This window comes from Phasianus colchicus, chromosome 4 (assembly GCF_987193195.1).
Source record: "Phasianus colchicus chromosome 4, bPhaCol1.hap1.1, whole genome shotgun sequence".
NCBI lineage: Eukaryota > Metazoa > Chordata > Aves > Galliformes > Phasianidae > Phasianus > Phasianus colchicus.
The window spans coordinates 42291537-42318287 of NC_143439.1; the positions used below are offsets into that span (position 1 = coordinate 42291537).

Consider the following 26751-nt stretch of genomic DNA (forward strand, 5'->3'; position numbering starts at 1 on the left):
TGTCCTAAAAATGTCATTATGCGATTTAAAAAACTGTGTTAAGTTCAAAGAGAGTTGATTCTTATTATTATTTATAAATAGAAAACTTTGATTCTCTTTTTGAGCCACTGCAGTTAATGTTGAGGTGACAGGGCTGTCTGACCTTAAAGGAGCATTAGTTATTTTCCAGGATGTTTCTAGAAATTCTAGGGTGATTCTTTATTCTTCCTTCTGTTCCTCTGTGCAGTTAACTGTTTTTTCTCATGCATGGTTTTGAGTCACAATTAATAACACAAATAGTTCCAATTTATGCACGAAGAATTTTAATTAACACCACTTTTGATGCACAGACAGCCAAAGGTCACTTGTGCTCAGATAACTACAGTAAGGCTCAGTCATTTTACAGCCTCTCAGAGATGCAGCTGCTTAGGAAGTCATTGCTGTGACATTTCTGTGTTTTTCAAATGTTAATGTACACAAATGGCTTTTGTGTAGGTCTCAGTGCAGTTCACATGGTGGTGATCGCCAATAGCTTGTCCTGTCTGAAACTACTGATTGCTGCTGGAGTTAATGTCAATGCTCAGGAACAAAAATCTGGACGAACTGCATTGCATTTAGCTGTTGAACAAGAGAACATCCCCTTGGCAGGCTGCCTTTTGCTTGAGGTGAGGGCAGAATTTCTTTTTCCCCGGTCTTCCCAGATACGTATTTTCAAGACTTTTAAAATATATTAGTCTTCAGTGGAAATGAAGTAGTGTTTCTCTTTATTGGCTTGGTTATTTTAACTGGTATAATGGGAAAATTATCACTCGTGTTATTTATTTGCTATTAGTCATTCAGCACTGCTGATGAACTTTTTGTAAGCTGAGAAATTTACTTTGTGACCCTGACCTGACTGCCTGTGCCATGCTTAATTTGCACTGAGTAATCCTAGCAGCCAACGAAACTACTCACGAACAAGTTGCTGATCTGGTGCGGTGGAATGCGTATGCAGATGTGCAGAGAGATAGCTGTGTATATCTGTAAATATTTGTCTCATCTCTAGCACCTTGATCTTAGCACACTTAATTGTGCACACCCACAGCTACCTGGAGTAGCTCCCCTGGGTATGGGGGTACAGATGTGCTAGTGGCCCGTATGCTCTGCTTAAGGGCAGCAAGAAGGCAGCTTTCGGTGCACAGCAAATGCTGAGGTAATCTGATAATAGAACTATTATCTGATTAGTATTATGGGATGCAAAGTGGCTTTTGAGTTTTATCTACCTGACCTATTTGGGTTCAGACAGCATGCCTTCTGCTGTAGTACTGCAGTGCACAATCACCGTCTGTTCTTGCGTGCCGGCAGTTGTAATCACTTTCCAATCCATTTTTTATTCAGACAACAGCTGGAATTTTTGTGCAAACAGGCATGGAATGGTGCTGCATGCAGAGTAACAAGGTTTATGCAGACAAGTCTCTACACAACAGTACCATATAGATGAATAGCATTTTTCTTCTCTTTCAATATGTAGGGTGATGCAGATGTGGACAGCACTACATATGATGGCACAACGCCTCTTCACATAGCAGCTGGAAGGGGCTTTACAAAACTGGCAGCAGTTCTCAAAGCAGCAGGTATTCGGTCAAATATTTGTTGCAATGTTCTCTTTAAATGTTCCAATTCAGGTTATGGGGCTGCACTTAGGAGGTAGTGAACTTACTAATGAGCAGAAAGGCTTGTTTCTCCTCGGTAAAGTCCTCGTTTCAAGGGCTCTGCTACTCTTTAGCACCATCTAATGGCTAAAAAAAGCAAAGCAAAACTGTGTTAGTAAAAATAGTTCCCAAGCATTCTTGGAAGTTTTGGGGTAGTTGTAGATATTTTTTTTTATATCTGCAGCAGACAAAAAACCCAGTTTTATAGTTGGAATAAGTGTTGGACTGCTTTAAAGGCAAAGAAACTGGGACACTTCTCCCCAGTTTTGTATCATTACAGCAAAGTTTTGATTGTGTACTGGAATGTTTTTTTCAGTTGCGTTTAAACCCTTAATACCTGAATTTTCTCCTTAGAAACAGAAATCCAAGCCTCCCACTGCTCTGGCTGTTTGCTTGGTCTTTTAATAACATTCTTGCTTTCTCTGACACTACAAAAGGGAAGCCCCACACCAGTGCTTCATCACATACATGCTCTGTGTGAGCCAAGAATGGAACTGGAAGTCAGCTTATATAACCAGACTCTTTGGGCCTTAACACACTGCTTGTCATTTTTTCCCATCTGTATAATGGATGAATACACAGGAATGTTATGACATTTAACTTCAGTTTATTTAAAAAAAACTACTATTTTCTGAGTTAAAATATATATTCTAAGTTTTGAATTGCAAACCTTCTAATCTAGCTATTTTAACTATGCTTTTCAACACACAATGTAAAACAGCTTAGAAGCCTTTCCTTAGAAATTTCTTGCACACTTGTTTTCCAGGCGCAGATCCTCACGTTGAGAACTTTGAGCCACTCTTTGATGTAGAAGAAGATGTGAAAGATGATGATGATGAAGGAATTGTACCTGGAACAACGCCACTGGATATGGCAGCCAACTGGGAGGTATGTGGTCTGTTGTCTTCTAGTATTTAAAAAAAAAAAAAAATAGTTCAGTTTTGTCAGCCAATTTGCTTCATTTCATCTAGTTATTTAAATAGTGACAAACTTCTATAGCACCTGATTGACATAAAAAACAAACCTACTGAGCCATAATAAGCAGTGAAGTAGTATTAGAAGAAAGCTCCTCTTAGTAGCCTACTTCTGCTGAGCAGGATTGAACAAGCATTTCTTCAAAGTACTTGCACTGGGGTTGTCAATATGGAAAAGAATCCAGCGGATTGAGCAGCATGTGCTTGAAGGTGCATGTTCAGGGTCTACGGGGCCAGGGTGAGACACTGTAATAAGTTTCTCTGCTGCATGGTCTTTAGAACTGCAGACTGGGTGATACGTAGTGAAAATAGACTTTTGTGTCTTACCTAAACATTGGTTAGATTACATGGTTTGAGCTTCAGTATCCAAGTACATGCAGCTAGCATGATGTGAGCATATAAGTAGCCAGCATCCCTGATCATATGGAGCTAGGGTGAGGAGTGGTACTGAAAAGAGGAAAATCTAGCCCAGGCTTTGTTTCAAATTACTAGTTGGAAATAGCTGCTAACTCCTCACTCATCTACTGCTACAGTCCCTTGTTTACTGCACAGGCTGCTTCTGTATCCTGACAATAACTGCCAGACAACAGAGCTTAAAGGCAAGGGAGATGAACTTACAGATTTATCCCTCAAGGTATAAATGATTTTATTAAAAAAAAAATTTAAAAAAGGGCCATTACAGTACTCTATAAACAATACTACTGAAACTTGTCAAAATAATGGACAAATAACTAGGTTTTGCTAAATACTAAATTGAATGTATTCTCTTAGGTGTATGACATTTTAAATGGCAAACCCTACATAGCAGCAGCAGCAGTTTCAGAGGATTTACTGACACAAGGTAACGTCTGTAAAGAGGACCTGGCATCCCCTTGGTAATGAACAGCTGACTACCCAAAGTATTCTTGCAGAAGAATTTGCACTGCAGGAGCTTGTAAGGGAGGTGGGGAGGGAGAAGAGGTACTCAATACCACTGCAAGCTTTGAATGAGCAAGATTCTCTTAAGAAACATGGCATGAGGATCTAAGTTTGTACGTTTTCAATATTACAGCATCCATTAGTATTTACTAATATATTGCTAAAATAAATAGTTTTTAATTTGGCTTTGCTTCTGCTTAGAAATGAACTGGTGTGTGACTCATAACAGACGTATTTTTCTGTTCCCCAGGCCCTCTGAGAGAGCTGAACGAAAGCTCCAAGAAGCAGCTTTACAAGCTATTGGAAACACCTGATCCAAGCAAGAACTGGTCTACTCTAGCAGAAAAGCTGGGTCTTGGCATTCTTAATAATGCCTTCAGGCTGAGCCCTTCACCTTCGAAAACTCTGCTAGATAACTATAAGGTAATGTGGCTGTAACAAGTTAGTTATAAAGAACATGCAGCTGTGCAGTGAATGTTGTCCTGCACAGTGAGACACTGCAGCCCTTTGGTTTTGGCTAGCCAGGATAAAGCTGTGAGCATCTGCTGTCTTCTCTCTTAGATTTCTGGAGGTACAGTTCAAGAGCTGATTGCTGCTTTGAGACAGATGGATCACACGGAAGCTATTGAAGTAATTCATAACGCACTATCTAGTTCACAAAGTCGGTCTCACCAGGAGGACAACACAATAGAAGCTTTTGCTTCATCATCACCAGCCAATTTTGCAAAGGGAGAGACAGGTAAAGTTAACATTTCTTAGTTCTCCCTCCTTGCTTTGGAATGCTAATAGACAGCAGAGTTTCTTACCCATCATGTCTGAGCTCTTTAACTGTTTCTGCTTACCTACCATGTAGGTCTTTCTCAGTTGACATTTGCTAGATGCACAAGAAAGAGGGAAAATGGCTAATTTTAACCTGTAGTCCTGTACTACAGTATTGAGTATAACTGACTCCTTTTTCCTTTAAGTGGGCATCTGCCACTTATTGATATAAACTCCTTAGATGTTTAAAAGAAACTAGAGAATGAATTCACAGGTTTATACACATTCCCATTATATTTTCATTTGCCCCTTTCTTCCACCCAATCTAGACAAACACAGATGTTTGGGGTTCATAAACTTCTCAAAGAATCAATCATAGCAACTCTGTCCTGGGCTAACGGTGCTAGTCATGGAACAAACATTTGCACCTTTCAAAAATGTGTTCGTACATATTACCTCTTTAGACTATTCTTAAAGAGAAAGGGAGTTTCTGCTGCTTTGCAACATGATTGTCATTTTTTTTGAAAACAAATGTTTAAAAAAATACCACTTGGCTCTGTAATACACCGGCCACTGTTCTATTCACTTCAGCTCTGATACAGTTCTCTCGCACTCAGGTGCTTATTTTATGAAGCTTACACAGATGACAGCTTTGTATTTCAGTCTCACTTTAATAACTAGATGAAAATTGTTCAAGACAAACACCTCAGAAATCAGCAATTGAAATAACATGAGCGTTTTAAGGAGCCTCATCCTGGAGCTGCATACTTGCACAGTCCATGCATCTGAGATGCAGAGAACTTTTTGCCTTGCTGCTACTCCACTGGGGCAGAGTCCTGACTCCAATGCAGTGACAATGTTCATGTCAGCAGCAGACCAGGCTTTGCATCTCACTCAAATGCTGCCTGCAAATGATCTCTGACAGCAGTGCATCAGCTCAACTGAAAACATTTAGCCTGTGCCAATAACACAGCCTTTTCCACTAGCAGTACCTAAAGCTACAGTTATTTTCATATACAAGAGTTGTAACCTGTTGCTTTGTATTCCTCTGGCCTTTCACGATGTCACTGAAGTAAAACAAACTAATTGATTTCCCTTTTCTCTCTCAGGTGAACTTCATAATCATAAATTTCAAGACACTGAAAGCACGTGTGACAGCGGGGTAGAGACCTCCTTCCGCAAACTGAGCTTTACTTATTCAGACTCTCTGAACAGCAAGTCATCGGTAACACTTAGCAAAATGACCCTGGGCTACGGCCAGGAAAGCTCAGTGCAAAGCAATTATATACCCAACTAGGTAACTTCAAATAGCAATATATGCAGTTACAGGAACAACCCCAACATTTAGAATTACACTGATGTTGTGACAGCTGGAGGGAAGTAAATTCACAACCAGAAATGCACTGGAGGAACCACACACGAATCTGAACCAGTGGTGACTCCTCACGCTTGCTTCCTTCCTCAAGTACTATCCATTTATAAGCCACATCTGAGAACTAGGGCTCCATGCCACATGAATACAAAGGACTGGACACTGATGGACTGAGGGAGCTCACCTGGTTTGCAAGGATTTTCTTTTATTGATGAAAGTCACTCCTTGTTAATGTGTAATATCAGCTCACTTAATTCAAAGAGGTAAAGCACATAGCAATCAAAAGATGGTTTCTGGCTGTTCCCTTCAGAAGTTTTGCAGTACAGTTGTCTGGGAAAAGCTCCTAAAATCACTTGTAAAGAAAAATAGTGACTTTAATCACAACAGTGACAACTCTGAAAGACAAAAGAATCCTAAAAAAAAAAAAGAGAGAGAGAATCTTGTATATTTCAAATAATGTATTTAAACATAGCTTTGGTGCCTCTTTAAAAAAAAAATCAAGTTTTGCATTTCCTACTTGTAAATAGTTTTTTATATCAGTTCCTTTTTAAAAAAAATAAATGTGTGCTTTTTAAAAGCTTATTTTTATTTTACTTTTATAATAAAAACTCAAAATTAAATCTTGTCTACACTTGCTGTAATTTTTACATAACTTTCAACTGCAATTAGTTAGAGAAGATCTAGTACTGAGTTCTGGCAATTTCCAACTACCAAAATAAAAGAAAGGTGGCAAGCCCCTTGTCCTTAAACTTAAGTATCTTGTATGGAGTGAGACCACGAGAATCAGCTGCAGCTGAGAATCTGTGCTGTGGGATTAAAGCCGCTGATTCGTAGTCCTTGATAGTTCTCATAATTCTGGCAGCAGAGATTGATTGATGCTGAAGTCAACTATTCAGCTTATCAGCAAAACTAATGATATGGTTCTTACTTGGACTACCTGAAACAACTCTATAACCATGTTTCTGAGGAGTATTTCTTTTTGTCTCAAGCTAATCCCAGTGAGTGCCCCTACTACAGATACAGAACAGCTATCAGATTTAATTATAAAAATGCAAAGTGCTGTCATATCACTTACCCATAGCCAGCTTCCATAGCACAGAGGTGGAGCTTTTGACACACTGATGATTCTTGGCTGACCTCAGTCTTCAGAAATGTGGATATGGTTCCTGGTAAAGGAGATAATATAAATAAAATAATATAAAATACTTCCATTCATTACAGCAAACACTACTATAAAGTCACAATCAGTGAAAAATCTTTGAAGTAACTTCATATCCAGCTGAATTAATTCTAGAGAAACAGGATACAAAATGGTAAAAATACAGTGCTTTCTTTCAGTTACCACGTGCACAGCCTATGAATGCAACAGTGTGGACTTCCGTTTGATGACTGTAGTTGTCCAGTGTTCCTCCTCCATTTCTAGCTGCAACTATTTTTTAAATGCAGAAATGGGCAAAGGTTCTCATATTCTGTCCCTGTCAGAGCCACTGAGTCACACCTACCTTCTGGCACAGAACTTCCATCACAGCCTGGAGGGGGTGGCAGAGATTTTTATCAAGGTTTCTGCAATCCTGCAGGTCACCAAGGCAGGCTGGCTGTTGATGACCACCTTTAGCATTGCTTTTGGCCCTCTGCTGCTTTTAAACCACCAGAAGACACGTGTCTTAAGTGGCAGGCTGGCATCTTTTCTTGCAGTTTCTTTGCAGCAACAGAAGCTTCAGACTTTTTTTTTTTTTTTTGGTTTAGCAATAGAAAAATACTAATGTAGGCTCACTAATTCAAACAGGAACACTACATTTCTAGAGTCAGGTCATAACTTCTCCCATCTGCTTTAACCCTCAGCATCTTAAGCATGTGTTATAGGTATGCCCCACAGTTTGGAGAAGCAGGCAAGAGTAGGAGGCAGAACCCAACAGCTGGCAATAGAGCACTACAGGTGTCAGGCTGGCTAGTGCAAGAGGTATTTGTTTCTTTTTTGTACAGTTCTCAACCAGCAGAGTAAATTTACTGGAGAGCCTTGTGTTTACCTCAGTTTAATTCAAAGAAAATGCTCATGCACACAGCTTTGCTTTTTCTGCCTTACCTTTTCTCTTATCAGCAGGCAGTCATTCTTTGCAGGGCACACAGCCTTGTTCTTCTGGCACTTGGAAGGAGGCAGGCACCACACTGAAGGGGAAGTGCCCAAGCACACTGCTGCCTCCATGCAGATTGGAGGAAGAAGTGTACGCAGAGGAAGCATGGTTTACAAGAAAAAAGTATGCATCCAAGTCTCAACAGAAACATTTTGAATAGCTGTATTCTTCTTAACAGGTAACCACTAAGAGATTTATAGATCCCATCAGCTCACCTTAAATACAGATTTATTCTTATGTGACCTTATGCAAGAAAGGAGTGCTACTCCTGTTTCCCAAGTGTGACAGGTCAAACAAATGAGAGAACCCAGAAGCTCACTGCTTGAGAGCTCCTGTGCATAACTGGGTTATGGAGAAACCTTGCCCTACCCAACACTGAGAAGACTTGGCCACACCAACACAGGGTAATAACAAGGACTAATCATTGCTGACTCATGTTTTCCTCCAGTACAGTTACAGGCCTATAGCACAGGCTATTGTCCCTATTCTACTCCACATTAGCCCTGAAGAAACAAAAATCAAGACCCTGTTATTAACTAAAGTTTGGAAAAGCTAAGTATTTCTGTTCAAAATAGGATTTCTGGAGTTACTTTTACCTTTACCTTTTCTCCAACAGAACCTTTAGGAAAACTGCTCCAGCAATCTGCCAAGCTCCTATTTACTCCAAGCATTACTGCATTAGCGTGCAGGAGGCCTAGAGTGCACTGCTGTTAGCCAATAGAACGGCAAAGCTGGAGGAAGGGCCAAAATGCATATACTAATAACTTCAGGCATCTCAAGATGTTTGCACTGGGGGTTTGTTCCTCTGACTGCTAGTCACAGTTCCTATTCCTTTGGCAGAGATTAATCTAGAAATATCTCCAAAGGTATTTAACTAAGCTTCCCCCCCCCCCAGTATATAGACAGGTGTAACCTTTAAACACTTCCAGTCAAGTTCACTATTGAATTATAAATTACAGCAAGAAACTAAATCTGAAATACACCTAATCTGCACTTGCAGTAATTGGGATCTGCTGCGTTGTTTTGCTCCTGTACCACAGTACCAGACACCAGAAATAGGGAACAGAGCAAAAATACGGTGTGACAACAGAACGCTACAGATCTTCTCTATGTTTGACATAAAAAAGACTATTTAGAAAGTTCAACTGACCTTGTTTTTAAAGTGTCTGCCATGGATATGAGTTTCCAGTGACTTTTGTTTACCAGCCTATCCTACAGTGGTATATGAAATGCCTTTTCTCCCGTTCCTGGACTGGTGAAGTGCTGTTTCCTACATTTAAGGAAAAAAGCAATCTTCCCTCCCTTGTGGTGAAAAGGAACAGTGGTGACCATTCATTAGCTCAAGACACAACTGGCCAATACTCACTCACAGCTTACAGCTCTTCTGGAGCACACAATCCTTTTAAAGCAGAGCAGTCCTGCAGTGACTGCCACAAGTTTCATCCAAACTTTTGCTGAATTCAAAAGATTCCTACAGATACAAGCAAAAGACAGCACAAGTTAATTCCAGGAGATGCTTTTCTGTATCCACGGTTATGAACTACTGTGATGCCCTGCTTAGAACTAGGCTGCAGTATGTACATTATCCAAAGCCCATAGAACTCTTAAATGAGCCAGTGGGAAAGCCAATTTAAAAAAAATTTCCATTATCCATTTAGCCATGCTACTTTCACAACACAGAAGCGTGCAAGCAGATCTGTAGGCTTCATTACACACTGCAAATACTTGCGACTGACTTACTGTCGGTTATCCCGTGGCCTACAGCAGCCACATACAATGGCCTTTTCTCAATGTTGACAGAGACGAAACCAATAAATTTTTAAGGTTGTGCATTTTTCACTTAAGACTTGTTTCTCTCTATCCCTAATTACACTGAACAGTGACTTTCATTTCACTATTCTCTGACATCTGATTCCTTGACTGGAACATGCCCTTAAACATTCAAACAACAAGGTCCTGGTTTTCAACTTCTCCCCCAGAGGGTAAGAAAGGAAAACAAAGACTCCAGCATTGTAAAAGCAAGCCCTAACTGTTCTTTTCTGAGAACAAGAATCTCACTTTCCTGCTCCCTTGCAACTGATGCTGCTATAAGTCACTGAAGTGACTCTGCTACACACTTCCAAAGACAGAATTGGTACTAACAGAAACAGAAGTGCTGAAGAAAGACGTGCCCCTAAAGCAGACAAATTGTTCAGGCTCCAGGCTATGCAAGCAACACACACTGACAAAGAGCTACGTATTTGGAGATGAATTCTAGGTACACACCTCTTGAAAACCAGGAACATAAAATCCAGAAAAGCTTTCAAAAACAGTTAGAGGTAAACTTAAGGGGAAGGAAAAAAAAAATAAGGAGAAAGGAAAAAAAGCCTTCCTTGTGTGGCAGAAAGTATCAACAGAGGTGCTCTCTGCATCTCCCTGACCATCAGACAGACCATCTCTGCAACTCTCGAAATAGTTCAGAGCAAAGTTGGAGCCAGAGACCAGTTTTAGGACATTGCCCTAGTTAAAACCATACAGCTTTCTACCAAAAGCTGCTCTCAAGTTCTGTCCTGGCAGGGTACCGGTCATGGCTCCTGCTGAAGGGAACTCTGACAGCTGCTTTTGTCATTTGTGGAGAACAGCCCAGCAGGAGCCTGGCAGGGAAGCAGTCTCCAGCCATTAGAAAAAAACATCAGCATGAGCAAACCCAGCAATCCCTAGACAAAGTACTGCAAGGCTGAAAGAATGCTGGTAGGGCCACCAATAATTGAACAACACTGCAGACAAGCACCACGAACTTACCAATGCTTTTCCTAATCCAACCACTGCTGATCCCCAACCCATCAGATACACCCAGCAGTACAAGTGCAGTTGAGCCGCTGAAACCACACTCAGATGGCTATGGATGATGTGTAGATAGGATGGATACTCCAAAGATCTCTTTGCTGTTGTGTTCTTGTCCTTGCCCTGATCTGAGACAAAAGCAGAACAATGTAATTAAGTATTTAACAGCAAAAACACCAAGGGATAATAGTCAACCAAGGTAGATGTTACAGTGACTGCTGCAGTAGGGAGCAAGGAAAATAGCATATATAAATACAAATCTACTGAAACACCATTAAACCAAAAGAACGTAATAAGGATATAAAGACTATAATGTAAGGGAACCTCCTCCATTAAATTTGGCTCTGTGACCAACTATTTGGCTTAAGTAATTTTAAATTTTCTATAACAGTACATAGTGCTCAGTAACAGCTTTCCAGTGAGAAAGAATGGACACAGAATTAGGGTGCTTTTGACCTTCAGAAATCTGGTAACTGCAAAACACAACAGCAGAATAACATTTATAGAAGAGCATTTTTGTTTATAACATTGCAGATGGCCACTGGTTGCACAGCCATTACCATTATCAATGAGCCACATCATATACTTTCATAATGTTGCCCAGAATTCATGGCAGGCCAAACAAGTTCACAACTGTCCAAGTTCATTGTTTATAGCTTCTAAAGATCCAAAAGCTCTCTTCTATGGCTCTGAAATATCATTTATATTCCAAGACGCACTTAGAACAAATATCATTGGTCTTAAGATAGTCCTCTCAATATTCTTTGAAGCAAGTAATTTTATTTAGTTTAGTTTTATTTATTGAACGCTATTAAGTGCCATTTTGAAATTCTAGCTAGATGTTCCTGGAAGAGACATTTCTACATCAAAGCAGATGGGAAGATACTGATAAACCTCTTCTTTTCCTAACATGCTGCAGTAGTATTTATTAATAATTTTTATCCCGTATTTTCTGCATAGTGGTTACATTTTTCCATCCTTACCTTATATAGGGCTCTATTGCTGTTATGATTCCACTTGATTCCAAGACACTGAAAAATCTAAAGGATTTTTCTTCTATTCTTGGCCCAGGGTGCCTCTCATGTACCATTTACATGAGGTTATCAACACATGCATTTTCTGTAAAGTTTTATTCATGGCTATCATTTTCCCTATTTATTTAACATAATCTGTAAATATTGGCACATAAACATATTTTAATTATTTCACATCTTCTTTTAACAACTCTTGAATCAGGAAAGACCTCCAATGCTCAGTTTGCTGTTTTGATGACCTAGTAAAGCACTTGCAAGGAAATTCCATTAATCATTTTACTTCCACATTCAAGTTTTTTCTTTTCCTCAGGACTCTTTTCATTTTGGTTAATGACCCATTCCAAAAACAGCTGCAGATCACCAAACACCTGTCAAGATGTTTATTTATTGCCTATTAGAACTGCAGCCGCTGCAACAAAGCAACCCTTTACTTCAGTTTTTCTAACTGACCAATGTGACACATAATCGTTTTCCCTGCATGCACTCCATAACCCAGCACCCCCCACAAATATCATCTACATTGTGCTTTCACTTCAGAGGTGGATGTCACCAGCACAGCTTGTTCAGACACTTTCTACTGTAAAGTAGAAAAATACAGGAAAATGCATGCTGTGGTTGCACTGCAACAGGTTCCCCATGGAAGCCCAGCAAGATCTCAGCTGCATTTCAAATCACATCTGAAAGAAGAAGTTGATGTTTATCAACCTGCCTGAGGCACGGCTTAATGACCTGGACTTCCAGATGACCAAATCCTCTGCTATCATCTCCACAGACTGCTGTAGCCCCTGCACTGAAGCACATTTATTTTCTTATTTTTAAATGCCTAAGTGAGACATTTCCATGGGAAGCCAAAACATTTTAAGAACAACTTATTCAGAAACAGGGTAAAAGGTGATACACAGTTACTCTGTATGGACTAACAAACATAATGGACCCCCAGATCTAATCATGAGTAAGTAATGTTTTCAACAGGAAAGGTATACACAAAGAAACAAATCAAAGATGTTCAGGTTTTCTTTTGATTATGTCCATATAACATTATGGAGGTAACATACACACAAGAGGTTAAGAACATACACACCACAACAGAATTATGACACAATTTGCTTGATAAACAAGCAAGCCAACTCCTCTGAAAGGAGAGGAGGCCCAGAGTGAGGTACAGGCCACTCAAAAGCAATGCACTGTGCATTTAGCAGAGAAACAGGAGAAAATTCTAACTCTGTGGTCCTCTCAATAACCATTTATTTTCTCTGTTGCTTCCTTTCTCTTTGCACCTTTGCCAACTTTTCTCTCATTCTTTTCCCACAGCGAGGCACACTTCATACCATGCCACACTAAGCAGGAATCCACATGAGCAAACAAAGTTTGTGACTGCAGCTGTCTGGGAACCATATAATAATTAAGGTTGGAAAAGATTTCTAAGATCCAACCATCAACCCATGACCACCGTGCCCACTAAACCATGCCCCATACACCACATCTACATGCTTCTTGAACACCTCCAGGCCCCCTGTTGCCACTGCCATGAGGAGCATGCAGAGGAACTTAAATGAGGCAGTGGTACACAGAGAGCAGCAGACAGCACTGTGCAACAGTGTGCTCCCCCCCCCTTCTTTCTTTCTCCCAGCTTCCTTCCTCAGCCTGGCCTCATAAATAAGGCCTTGCACAAGCAACCAGATTAATGGGGCAAGGACTATTGCAGATGAAACAAACCACTCTAAGAGGGAGGTGGGTGAAAAAAATGCACTGTTCAACTCTTCTGGCCTGTGGAGGTGATCTCAGCTTCATTCCCTGACCTTCCTCCTTACCTTCTGGCAATCCTAGGATGATTTTTTACTTATAGCATCGTGAAAGTGGAAAAAATATATATTTTTACAAACACAGTCTAGAGGTACATATTTGTGTTATCTTTGACTTAGGAGAGAACTACAATCCAGTAATTTCTTTTACATGAATTGGAAGAGTCTTACACCAACTAACCCCTCCCATTTTGTGTGGGATGTAATTACCTGAGAAAGCCTTACTTTCAATGCACCACATATATTATAAGCAAGCTGTGTTGTTGCTATCTTTACATTGAACCAGCAGTTAAAATTCACACATGACAGAACAAAACATTCAGTCATCTCAGCTTGTAGGTCACCTCAACTACAGTCAAATTCTTCCCAGTTTTTCCTCTCTGTCTTGTCATCTAGAACAAAATCATTAGGCAACGTCCATCAAAGATGTCAAGGTGAACGACTTTTCTAGTTCTTCAACACTGGTAGGCTCCCAAGGATAAAAAATAACCACTTTCTTCCTTTCCAACATGAGGAAACCATTATCACTAAACCTGCCCTTTATATTCCCTACATCCAGAGTAACAAAAGGAGCAATTGCAGTAGTCTGAAGATCAAATATATAGACATCATCTTGTTGCGATACAGTGGCCTGGAAGAAAAAAAGAAAACACCACATTTGATTAAAGTTATTCTTATTTTCCCATTATATTATTGTAATATATTCTGGAACTAAAAGGTCAAATACAATCATGCAAAAACCGCAAACATTGATGATAGCTTTTCTTCAGAACAACACAGAAAATGTGTTGTGAAAAATGAAACTAAGGAGTGTTCTCCTTTCTTTTGAAAATTACCAAATAAATAGTAATATGATTTATACTCAGAACTTGTATCCTAAACTTACTGTGATGATTTACTGTGGAGTTCCCCCTTTACGTACATACGTCACATATAACCTATAAATTTATGCTCTAAAGTAGCTGGTCCTTCTGATTACATCAGTAACAGAACCACATAGATGCAAAGATGACAAAAGTCACAGCAACACAAGAGGTCACCTCTTCCTAACAGAACAGTCTTTATGCTACATTGAAAAGGCAGCTATGTTGTGAAATATCAGAACAAGGCCTAATATTAAGTTCTATCAGCAGTTAATCTCTCTTAGGCTTAAAAGCACAACCAGGATAAAATTTCATGGAGCAGTGTCCATTCCCTGTCAAGAAATGTTATGATACATTGTTTTTAAATTCCAATATGTAGAGAGCAAAAAATGCAAAAGACACATCCCGTTTAAAAGAAAAACAACTCTTAATTTTTAAGAAAAAATACATGTTGTTTGTATTTTGTGCTAACTGAAGAAACAGTAAGCAACACTATGAAGGGTAGCACTTGGATTAGCAATATATTTGAAAGTCTAGTTAGATTATTAGTAACTATGTATAGAAGCACCACCTTCTCATGAAACAGAAATATTTTTTAAATCACAGCTAAATATGTTCTTAAAATTCCTACTCTGCATTTATCCCTGCTAGCTATCCTTACTAGCTGCTACTGCAGAGACAACGCAGCCATGGGAAAAAGGCATGGAATTTCCCAGCAGTGCTCCAGTTGCAGAGCTTTTATTATTGGTGATGTCATCCTCAAAATATAAAAAAGCAACCCAGCATGACTCAGACTCCAGATTGTGCCACCAGCTGAAAAAAATAAATAAAAAACAGACTGGTTTCTTTCCTTTGTATACTCAGAAAGCAGGCCCTGTTGCCATCAAAGAGATAAGAGGGGAAAATCTAGCCCATTTTCTTTTTGTAAAGCAATTATGCTGGTCTAGATTTAAAGAGATTAAAGACCTCTATTCTCCCCTTGTTTAGTTTAGCACTAAAGAGCAAGGCTGCAGTCTGAAAGCCACATGTGAGAACACACAGGTTCCCATTCAGCCACTCTGCTGACTAAGAATTTTGCAGTACGATTTACATACTGAAAAGTGAAGCTTAAACTAAATTTGTGTGTGTGCATGAGTATGTACACACACACACAGAGCAAGCCTGCATATACTTATATAGAAGTAAGCTTGCAAGGAACAGGAGAAATGCAGGGAAAAGCAGTAAATGGAGTAAGCAAACATGGAACACTTGAATGCTTTTGTGTCTGTTCAGAAGACTGCCACACTTCACAGATATTATGAAACAATCACTGTTAGGCAAATCTTAGACCCATGTCTGGAGGGCAGGGATTTGCAGAACAAGGAAATGAGTATGCAATATTGCATGTTAGCAACGTTACACTGATCTAAAAGAGCTTGAGAACTTCAAAAAGAAATACTGTTGACACTAATGTACTACACACTCAGCTGAATTACCTTAACCTGGTACCAACCTACAATGACAAAACAAATGAAATGGAGACTTCATCATTAAAAAAACAAACAAATAACAAACATACATGGAAAAAACAGTGTTAGTCAGATACGCAAGTGGTGACAGAAAAAAAAACCCACATGACTTTGAACTCCTCTACATAGAAGCTAAATTACTGCAGCTAAGGAGACAGAACATTCAGTGGAAGCAGAAACTAAGAGGCAAACAACTCAAAATACTTGGATCAGCAAAACCAAATACAGTAATTTAAGATGGCTTACACTAAGTTGTGTCTTTTCCAATCCGACAGCATCCTTCAGGGATGAAAGGAAGTGATGATTCATTGGACTCTGGAGTCCATCTTCTCCCACAAGGTAAAAAGAAACAACACAGCTTTTCCTGGTACAATTTCTGCATCTTTCCAGCAAGGCATTTATGGACTCCTTGTAGATGGAAAAAGCACTTTGTGCTTTAACAGTCACACCATCTTTGGCAAGAGTGCATACTGGCTCCAGAGAACTCCAGGAGTTCACAATGACCTGTTCAGACACCACAAAGCTTAGCACAAGAAAAGTTACATCTGCAAAAAACAACCCAGTATCCTAGATTTCCTGATACTCATTGGAAGAGTTGTTCTCCTGACAGTACCAGATGATTTTCACCTCTACTAGCAAGAAACTCTACAAGAAACGATTTAAACAATCACTATTGAATAATAAGACCATTACATAAATCTAACAACATGTATGTATGTTGCAGTCGGTCTGGATCTGTTGCTCTTCTCATCTGTAAAGTTTTTTTTGTTGTTGTTTTTTAAAATCTCTAGGCTCCTTGAGAGGATGGTGTTGCTAATTCCTCTCAGGAGTGTGCTGAAAAATGGAGTTATTAAGTGACTGATTTGTTGACTTTTTTTCTTTCATTCAAGTTCCTCTGCCTGATTTAAAAAGACAAATAGACAGATTTCTTAATGTCGCTCAAAGTTATCTGACATAACTCATCTTCAGCTCTAACTAAGCTCTGACAACACAAATGTTCTCCTTGCAACAGCATCCCTGATGTTGCTTCCAGCAGCCATACACCTTTTTCTAGAGGTTTTTCTAAGCTCTAGGAGATCCTTGTTCAGCCAAGCCAGCCTTCTGCCCCACCTGCTTGACATCGAGCATTTTGGAATTGCCTGTTCCTGTGCTCATAGGAAGTGACACTTAGGTGTCACTTAAGAAGTGACCAGCACTGACAGACTCCAATGCCTTCAAAAGTCATTTCCCAGGGTACTATAAGACAGCCTGAAATCAGCTCTCCCCAGATCCAGGGTTGAGGTTTTAGAGGCAGTTTTCTTCCTACCACCAAAGATCTTAAATTCTATTGCTTCATGGTCGCTATTAAGCCACCAATTGCCATTTCAACTGTGAGACCATCTGTTCACAAGTAAATTGCATCGTGTTAAGTTAGGGAATGGATTTACAGAAGTTTGTCTATACGAAGATGCGTTCATTTAATTTTCCTGTATTCAGTAGCTGACATTCTGTAGCAAGAGACATGAGAGTAATTGAAGAGGTGCCACTTACCTTCAAAGTCAGCTTGTGGTCTGTGTGAAAATCTGAGATACCATAGATGTACAACACGCCGTTATCTTCATAGGCCACAGGCAGCAGTGGGGAAAAGAAGTTTTGGGCAAAATAATGGAGCAGTTTCCACTTTCCACCATACTCTGGGAAAGGGATAAAAGGGAGAAAGATTCAGACAAAATCTAACTTTACCTTGGCACACAATACCTTCTTGTGCTTTCAGGTGCTGCTTTAACAGAATAATGTCATTCTTATTTCCTTTCAGGCTTGGTTCTTCTCTGGAATGAATTTGATGCTGTTGAAAGATTTTTTTTTTTTTTTGAGCTTTGCCAAAAAGTCAGATTTTTAAAAAAATTTTAGTCCTACCATTGATACACTGTCATTCAATAAAGGAAAGCCTCAAACACGAGAGACCTGAACATAACTGACACAGCATAGTTCATGTTAAGCATGCAGCTAGACCCTCTATGTTGTTGAGAATACAGGCAAAGACACAGGCATTAGTGGCATTGCCACTGACACCCACCATTGTAAGGAGACAGACACAATGGCCTGCCTAATCTCTCTCTTCCCTTTCTCTCAGTTCTCCTTTCAGTTCTTCCCCAGAAGACCAGGAGCAATGAAGCCCAAGTATTCAAACCAAGGACAGATCCAAGTTTGGCAAAATGAATTTGGCAAGGTCTAGAAATAAAGCTCACTGTATGGGATTTACTGAAGACATGCTGTAGATAAGCCAATACCTCATTACTTTTAATATTGACAGTCTATCATTAACAGATAAACTCTGTCTCCTCTCCAAAAAGAGTAACTTTGCCAGATGAAAGACTGCCACACAAACATTTTGAAATAATTCTCTCTCTATTTATTTTCTACCTTGTATCCTCTATCAGCATTTTCATTCTCTTTGCTCAACTGTTTTGAAGTAGCACTAAAAGCAGCAAGTCAGATGCATTTTCTCATGAAAAAAAACTTAGATATCTACTTCCCCCCCCCCCCAGTTCTTTGTTTTATACAGCAGGTTTAAACTTCAGGGATGCTGGAGAAGTGTTTCCAGTAACACGCTGATGTTTTTAACTTGTAAGCACTTCGCAATTAAGGACTTCATATCCAGAGTAACATAGGTCTTGAAAGGGTGTGTTTGTGGCTTTCATAGGCAGACCTGAACATGCTCAGCTTGCACTTCAGACAGACATGAATGAACTTCATGGAGAACAAAGTGCATTAGCTGCAGCTCAGTACCCTGCACATCACCTCGTTTTAAGCAAGCTCACAACGCAGTCAGCTAGATGGGTGAACAGACAAGAAAACTTGAATCTGCCTGGAAAATTCATATAAAAAACTGAACTGTGTTATAACATCAGACTTGCCAACAAAATAACACTGGCATTCATGCTAATTGTGCTGAGGCAAACTGAAGAGACAAAGCCTGAAAAATTATATTAGAAGAGGCTGTACAGTTTCTTCAAAACAGGCAGTTTGCTGCACTGATGAACACAGTGAGCATATTGGTGCCACTCAGCACATGAACAAAGCCATGTTGTTTCATTCTGAAGACAATTCCTGGTAGACAGCACTGCTGCTCTGAAGTACAATTCTTCCAAAACCAAGGAGTGCAAACAAATTATTCTTTTGGGCCATAAAGTTTGAGGAGATGAGAGATTTGGACTGGGAACGGCTTACCTAAAACACACCAAACTATGAGCCAGTATCTTATTTGAAAAATAATAGCAGCTGTCCTTGCATGAGAAATGAGCACTGCACCAAAGCTCAGGCTCTGGGAGGGTCTGAAATCTCGGAAGTCTTCAGGACTGCCAAAAGACTTTCAGGAATTCCAACTGTCATGCAGCAGAAGCTTTTCATTGTAGGCCTCAGTCAGAGCCCTCCGTAAGCACAGACAAGACACCCAAAATGGGTTGAGGTTTCCAGTGCCCACTGACCTGATCTTTTTCTTTAGTTTAATTTACATGATGAAAACCTAGACTTCTGCTTGTCTTAAGTACAAAAACAACTGAAGTAGAGCAGTTTCTGTAACTTAGCATAGTATAAATTCCTATTTACCCTCTACTGGGCCTGACCCTCCATTTCCCCTGTGCCTTGATTCCTGACTGATTTTCTTTATGTAACCACACTGTAGTAGCTACTGAAGGGAAAAACAGGTTTTCTACCTAGGCAGTAAACATAAAGATCCTCAGATAACTGGTACTATGGAGGAAACAATACAGCGTAAACTTGGCATTATACCTTTGTAGAGAGAAAACAACCAAGCAAACAAAAAAAACCTCCACAATCGGTGAACAACAGCAAACAAGCCACACACTTAAAAATTTTTACCATATCAAAACTCATTCTAGGTTTCAACTACTATAGCTATTGTTTTAAGATGTTTGCAAACATTAGTCTGCTTACCTGAGATTAGCTTTTTAAGGTTGATATATCCTTTCCCAAAAAAGCCTACAGCCACTTGATGAACAAAACTAGACTGCTGGAGCAGGTTCACACAGAAAGAGACTTTTAAAGGTAACTTTTCCAGGAGAAGGATCTTGATAATACCATCGTCAAAGTAACTTCAGACAGCACTGAAGTTCACTGATAGAAAAGTCGCATTTTTCAGCTCATCACAGAGTCAGTTTCTTGATTTAAAATTAGGCAAGTTGCATATAAAATACTCCTCCTGCTTCAAAAATGAATGCCAGAAATCTAGACATTAAACCCAGAAATATCTCAGGATAGCTACTTAAACCTTCCTGTTTCAGGTAGGCATAACAAAGATAACAGTCCAAAGTTAGTTAAAACAGCCCTGGAGTGGTTTATTCCACTTCCTTCTACTCCTCCCTCAACATTTAAATGAATTCTTGAAAATCCAAGTTTCCCATTTTTTTTCTTTGTAATAACATGGGTCTGCACTCTTTGCAATACCAAACTTCAGAAAAAGAAATGAAATTAGGTTTGCAAAGACATGTCACCAGCCTTTTCTGGCTGTTCCCAGAAATTATCTACACTCATAGCTCACTCATGTGAGAACAAGCAGATCTTCTCCCTGGAACAGATTTTCAATTAATCACATCACTAAATGCAACCTGATAAGTATGCAGGTAGTTCTTCTCTCACATCACTCTCACAAATTCAAATCTATTACTCTTCATAATAGCTTACGGTGTCACCTCACCAAGGGCTTTGAATATTGAACCTGCAATAAAAGCCAGTTCTCTCTTCAAGGGAATCTCATGACAACTGAGTTGGGTACCTTAAGGTGACAGTTATGGGGTAGGGTGATAAATTGCTGCATATGTCACAGCACTCTTCAAAACACACAACACGCATGCTGAAGCGGTCAATGTGGCACAAAGTGTTCCACAAACAGGTGCTAACAAATAAAACCCAGTTGTAGTATAACCTGTTAAATTCTGAACAGCAGACAGAAATACCGCACTGTTTTCATTTTATTCCAAGTAAAATCATGAAGGCGAGTTGAAATGAGATATCTGCTCCTCATTTCACTAGGAACCATTTCCTCTTGGTACAGGAAATTATACAACCACTTCCTTGGGACTCTGTGAAATAACAGATTTAAATAAGAGGCACTTTCGTGATACCACTGTGCCAAGACACAGAAACACGTTTTTGAAGTGCAAATAAAACTAATTTATCTGAAGTTTTGCATAATTTCAGCTATTAGCATTTCAAAAAATCCCTCTACTACACTGCCTAATTAAATGAATGTTAAACCTTTCCTCATTTCCACTGAGGAAATAGAGCAAAACAAAGGGACAGCTGCTTCTCTGCTGAGCTTCTTTTCTGTAAACTAACTTCAGCAACACATGAATAATTCAAATATTTGATGCATTTTCTACAATGACATCGGCTCTGTACTTGAAAATACACATTTATGGTCTTCACAATCACTTCATCTATTAATACACCTCTGTCTTTATAAAAAGATATTTTTTCAAGCATCAATCTTCATTCTGAGGCATTGAAAGTCTAAGAACAGTCGTTGCTAGAATCACAAAAATGAGCATTATGATATTCTCTTTCCTCATATAAGTCCAGCAATAAGAATGTTAGAGTTGGACCCCTGTAAATAAAATAGTCTGCTACTTCTACTGCTTTGCTTTTCGCTGTTAGTGGTTGTTCCTTTGACTAGATAAATACTAAAAAGTGACAGGGACACTCCCAGAGAACTAAAAATAAGACAGGGAAGGTGGGGTAAGCTAAGTTTCTGAAACAAGGCCAAATGGCATTTTTTTTCTAAGGACAGATCGAGAACTTCACACTACCTCCAGGTTTTTCTAATCCATTCTTATTTCACCACACACAAAATTCTTAAGGAAATATTTTCAAAAACAGAATATTTGACAAATAACCAAAATCAAAAAGAAAAAAAAATTGAAATCCTATTTAACTGTCATTGAACAGCACCTCCATTTCAAAATGACTTCCAGACAAAACATTCAAAATATGAAACACAGCCAGTTCTCTCATACCAGTTCTCTCCTACCACACATTCCTTCCTTATTCCTTATTTATATGAAGAGGTATTCCTTACCTCTTCATGTGCCTCCTTACTCCATTCTAGTGTTCTAAAAAGAATATGTATTATAAAGAATAAAAGGAGATATCACGTGTAGTTTAGCTAAATAGCATATTAACAGAATAATTTAGTTACAAAGTGAGATTCAACTCACCTGACATTAAGTTAGAAACCAAACCTCAGCTAGTTATCTTATTCTACAAAGAACTCTTCAGAAGCTATATGCTGCGTGAGAGGTGTCATAAAGTTCTACAAAAAGCAAATTCTGCAGGGATAAGATAATTCATCTCACTTACCATGACATTGGAGGATGCAATAACCATCTCTACCAAGTGACTATAGAAGAAATAAAGATGTCTAAACATTAGATACTACATCCAGTCTTTTTCAGGACAGGATCACAGTTCCATAGATAATTTTATTTATTTATTTATTTATTTTAACAATGCACTACTGCCTGCTGAACTGAGCTGTTTTCATGGTTTTACTACAGGAGGCAGGGGGGACAAAATCATCAAAATACAACTGTGCAAAGCAGAATTTTAAATATAGGTACTCCTTCTTACTCTTCCCTATCTTGCCCTGTCTATTCTCATGCAAGGTGGGTGGGTGCACCTTTGTACAGCTGAGTCAACCAGTATAATCAGGGATTTCCAGGCCCTTTTGGAGACAGAACTTCTCATAAATTTCCAAGAAAGATTTCCAAGGGAAAAAAAAAAACAAACTCCCTTGCAAAAAAAAAAAAAAAAAGCATAATTTGTGTGGAAAATGAGGTTGCACCCCCTAGTCTTAACCATCACTGTTTCCTAGTAGACAGCTTTATCTGTCTTCAATGATTCCCTTATTTCCTTTGGAGAAACATGAAAAACATGTTTTCAAGAATTAGGAGTTACATAGGATTTTAAATTCTCTAAGCTAAACCCTTCTAGAACATAGTTATGAATTGGTGGCTACTAAATCTGAACTTCAATAGCAAAACCCACAGTAAAGGAATTGCTTCGTTCCTTATCCTCTTTGGCAGACTTGTAGGATGATTCTATAAAACACTCTCCTGGGAAGTACTTCTAAAAGATGGACAGAAACAAAGTATGCAAAGTCACTGAAGAGAGACTGCAGAGCCTTACTTCTTACTCTGGTATTTCCAGTTGAAGAAACCAAGGACTGGCTGGTACATTTTATCAGACTGTTGCAAAACTTACCCAAAGAAGACCATGAAGGTGCCTGCCAGATGTCATTGAGCTGCCAATACAGAGCTCCCATTGTGTGTCCTTCTCCCTTGATTATTTCACTTCGACTAGAACGATAGAATTCAGTTTCTGTCTTAACGCACTGAGCCTGCATCACCTTGAGTCAAACACATTAAAAAATTAGTTATTTTACTCTACTTTACTTTCAAAGTGTGTGTATTTACTCAGTGAACACAGACTTCACAGTAACAACACACACTTTCAGACACAAATTCCCATTGTACATTCAAAATTGTGCACCCAAAGAGCAATCTTTTCTCACCCGCATTCATGTTTCTTCTCAGCTTCCCCATCTGATCTTTAAAAAACACTTTCAATAATTTTGCATTGGTCAGGTTCTCGATAGAAGCTATATAACCAGTTATTTTCATCACAAAGAGTATTAATTAGGATGGTTAAAGAAGTCACAAAATGAAGGAAAAAGTTACCTTTGAGCTGTCCTAAAGAATAAATATTAAACTTATAGTTAACATTGATAGCCAACTTTATTCTCCTTGTCATTTTTGCAATTCCGGTGTTCTTAAATTGTTTAACTTGTTAGTAAAGCCTCTACAGACTTCACCCTGTACTCCCATAGCTTTCCAGAAACTCCCATAGCTTTCTGAGTCAGGACCTCACTATGCAAGTTTCACCCCTGTTTTCAATTTCACAGCATCATCTATCCTTGTTCTCTTGTCAGCAGTGCTTAAAGTTCTCCAGCTGTTTTGGTTTTGTATAAAACTTGCTGACAGCAGCTCTCAAACATCAAAAACTTTGTCAAATCCAGTTATTCCCATCAAGAGCATTTCTGAAATTCTTGGAACACAACAAAAAAGTAACAGCACTTTAAACATAGTAATATCATTTGTAAGTCACAAAGAAATTGCAAGGAAAAAAGCAAGTGTGAGGCAAAACTACTTCAGAGGAAAAGCAAAATATAATCCACTGATTAAAAAAAGAAAAAAGCATTAATATTGGAGAAAACAACAAAATAAAAGCTACTTATGATCACACAGACAACTGCAGCCTCTACAAATAATTTTGTTTCAAAAACGAATGTATTCCTTACGGCAAAAATAGAAACAATACGTGGGCCACATGAAAAGCAAAGCATATGAAGAATAACACAGAGTAGTCCCAGGAAGAGTTGTCTACCAAGGAAGACCAGAATGTCCCTACATCCCTAGTCAGCAATGTAAGTGTGCCTTGCAGAGGACAGAGATCAAGACAGACAGACTTCTGACTTTCTCCTGACTAAGCCAGTTTCTGCAAAATTCTCCGAGAAGTATTCCAGATCTTCTTTGATGAAAACTGCATTCTCTACAGCAAATGAGAGACAAGCCTGTTCCAAATTATACTGGACTCTCCAATACTCCAGTGCAGAAACTGTTTCTGTATGAATGAACATTACCTAACAGATTAGGTCCAGTTTCAACTACTAATAGTGACTATTGGAACAGCTACTTATACTGAAGATATCACTGTTACCTGAGTGAGGTAAATCGTATCTTTAAACTTTTTTATGGGATCAGTGGTCAGGGGAAGCTTGAAATGATATCCAATCTGTTGAAGCATTTGGTCATTGCCATTTTCATGGTGTTGTCGATGGAGAGAGAAATTGCTCGTGTATGACCAGTCCACAGCAGAGGAAACCTTATACAAAGATAAGTAAAATATCAGAATGATGATTGACAGGTTATTCAGGAAAAGGTATCTGTTACAGTCTGCTGGCATCGCTCAAAAGCATTAAAGTGGGCAATACATTTTTAGAGCACATCATGCAGTCAAAGAAGAATTTTTAGTCAGTAATGCTGTTTGCTCATACTCTTTGTACTAACACCTGAAAATTGACAATGCTTCTGAACCTGCTCAAAAGGCTCAGTAGCATGACAGTTACTTGTTCTATGACTGAGTTTGACCACAGATTTGTTTGGGTTCACAGTAATCAGAAACAATTATTTGAGATGAAAGAATGTACTCTAGTCAAATACATGTAGGCTTAAAGGCGCACATTTTGTATGTTCGAAAGTAAGAAGCTGTATTCCTTCCAGGCTAATAAATATCAAAAGCTAGCAGGGCTATAAATTCTAGTAATACACATTCAAAACTACTGCTACAATAATCTGCCTCTGGAACCAAATGAGCATGAAACAGTTGGTTTTTTTTTTTTTTTTTTTTCCCAGCTAAGGACAATAATACCTTATAGCTCATACAGCTTCTACAGTTAAGCTTTCATTGTAATTAAATGTTTTATTTAAATCTGTTCTACTGTAGGTCAGATTGATTTAAAAATTTTCATTTTTGTTCATATAGATGATCATACTGATTATGTATCAGATAATATACTTAACCCAGCAAACTGAAAGGAACATTTTAAACTCCTTTCAGATGCATGCATATCAACATGATATTCATCTCTGAACAAATGGACAGAAAAACAGAATGATGCATCTCTGCTTGAACTAGAAAAAAGAAAAATCAAACAATATACAGCATCTTGATTTAATAGGAAACAAAACCAAACCCTCTCCAATATTTTTTTCTTTATATATTGAATATTAGCAAATAAGTTGATAAAAGCAATAAAAAGTAGTAAATGTTAGAAGTCAGCACAAATCAGCACTGGTTGTGGTTTTTGTATTTCTAAATGGACCTAAACACAGCCACAGAAATATGCTAGGCAATCATCACTAAGCTATATATTAAAAAGAATTAATATTAAAATTGATAGTCACGTAACATTCTCCCATCTATCAGGCACAGCCACCAATGTTTCAGTATGAGTGATAATATTGCTTATCTTTTATAGATCATATCCAAGGGAAGAAGGACCCGTAAGACAAGTCCACTTGAAATTAAGCTAGTGGCCAGGGTTGGGCAGCAACTTAACATTTCAATCTATATACGATTCTTGGGCTCTTCAAATGGTGAAAAGTGCCAGTTACTGGTTACAAACAGAAAATAATTTTTAAAATTCATTTAATTATAAAAATAATCAAGACTGTTTCCTAGTGTTCCTATCATGGTAGCCCTAATAAACACTCTTAATTGCATTAAACTTGTTTTTTCTTGCACTGACAAGGCAAATTTTTCAACCACTGAGGAACGATACAGTCCAGTATCTTCCCCTCCTTCCACAGCACTACACACTTCTATCCCACCTGCCATGCATCACACCTCACACTGCATTATCCCAGCTGCAGTCATGATTTGTTGGAAAGAGATTCACTACCCTCACTAAATGAGAGCAGAGGAAACAATAAGGTTTGGAAGATCAGCCTTACCTTTTCCAGCGTACTGAAAGATGGCCAGGATTGAAATCCATATTCTGAAGCAAAACGAGTTCTAGGATACACTGACCAGTTCCAGCAGTCACTGCTATAGTCATAAAAGTGAGTGTCACCATAATGCGTGTCATAAGGATTTTCAGAGAGCCAGCCCTCTTTAATTGACTCCAAACCATTGGTAGGACTGGATACAACAAAAGGACGACTTTTATCTTCCTGTGATTAGGAAAAAAACAAAACAAAACATCACCACTACTTCTTATAAAATGATTGGCTTTTATCATCTAAATATCTGGAATGTATTCTGAAAAGGAAGAGGGCA

At 38.7% G+C, this 26751-nt stretch overlaps 2 protein-coding genes across 8 annotated transcripts in view; one reads left to right on the forward strand and one right to left on the reverse strand.

The window, feature by feature from the left end:
* NFKB1 (nuclear factor kappa B subunit 1) overlaps positions 1–5884 on the forward strand; it is a 59029-nt gene extending 53145 nt beyond the window's left edge. Inside the window, exons 18-24 of one of the 2 annotated variants that reach the window (XM_031608833.2) lie at positions 475–644; positions 1490–1592; positions 2437–2558; positions 3416–3485; positions 3813–3985; positions 4124–4301; positions 5431–5884. In XM_031608833.2, the coding sequence (XP_031464693.2) occupies positions 475–644; positions 1490–1592; positions 2437–2558; positions 3416–3485; positions 3813–3985; positions 4124–4301; positions 5431–5618 (1004 nt within the window). In that variant the 3' untranslated portion in view covers positions 5619–5884. Of the gene's footprint in view, positions 1–474; positions 645–1489; positions 1593–2436; positions 3359–3415; positions 3486–3812; positions 3986–4123; positions 4302–5430 lie in introns of those variants that run through there. The other variant, XM_031608831.2, reaches the window with a different exon arrangement.
* A 72-nt stretch (positions 5885–5956) lies between these two features.
* Positions 5957–26751, reverse strand: part of MANBA (mannosidase beta) — a 56728-nt gene continuing 35933 nt past the window's right edge. For 5 of the 6 annotated variants that reach the window (XM_031608834.2, XM_090139331.1, XM_090139327.1 and 2 more), the window contains 6 exons: positions 26427–26645; positions 24631–24795; positions 23116–23260; positions 17386–17528; positions 16102–16359; positions 12684–14115 (listed from right to left, as the gene is read on the reverse strand). In XM_031608834.2, the coding sequence (XP_031464694.1) occupies positions 13891–14115; positions 16102–16359; positions 17386–17528; positions 23116–23260; positions 24631–24795; positions 26427–26645 (1155 nt within the window). In that variant the 3' untranslated portion in view covers positions 12684–13890. Of the gene's footprint in view, positions 6046–6768; positions 6860–7776; positions 9297–10606; positions 10777–12683; positions 14116–16101; positions 16360–17385; positions 17529–23115; positions 23261–24630; positions 24796–26426; positions 26646–26751 lie in introns of those variants that run through there. The other variant, XR_016466142.1, reaches the window with a different exon arrangement.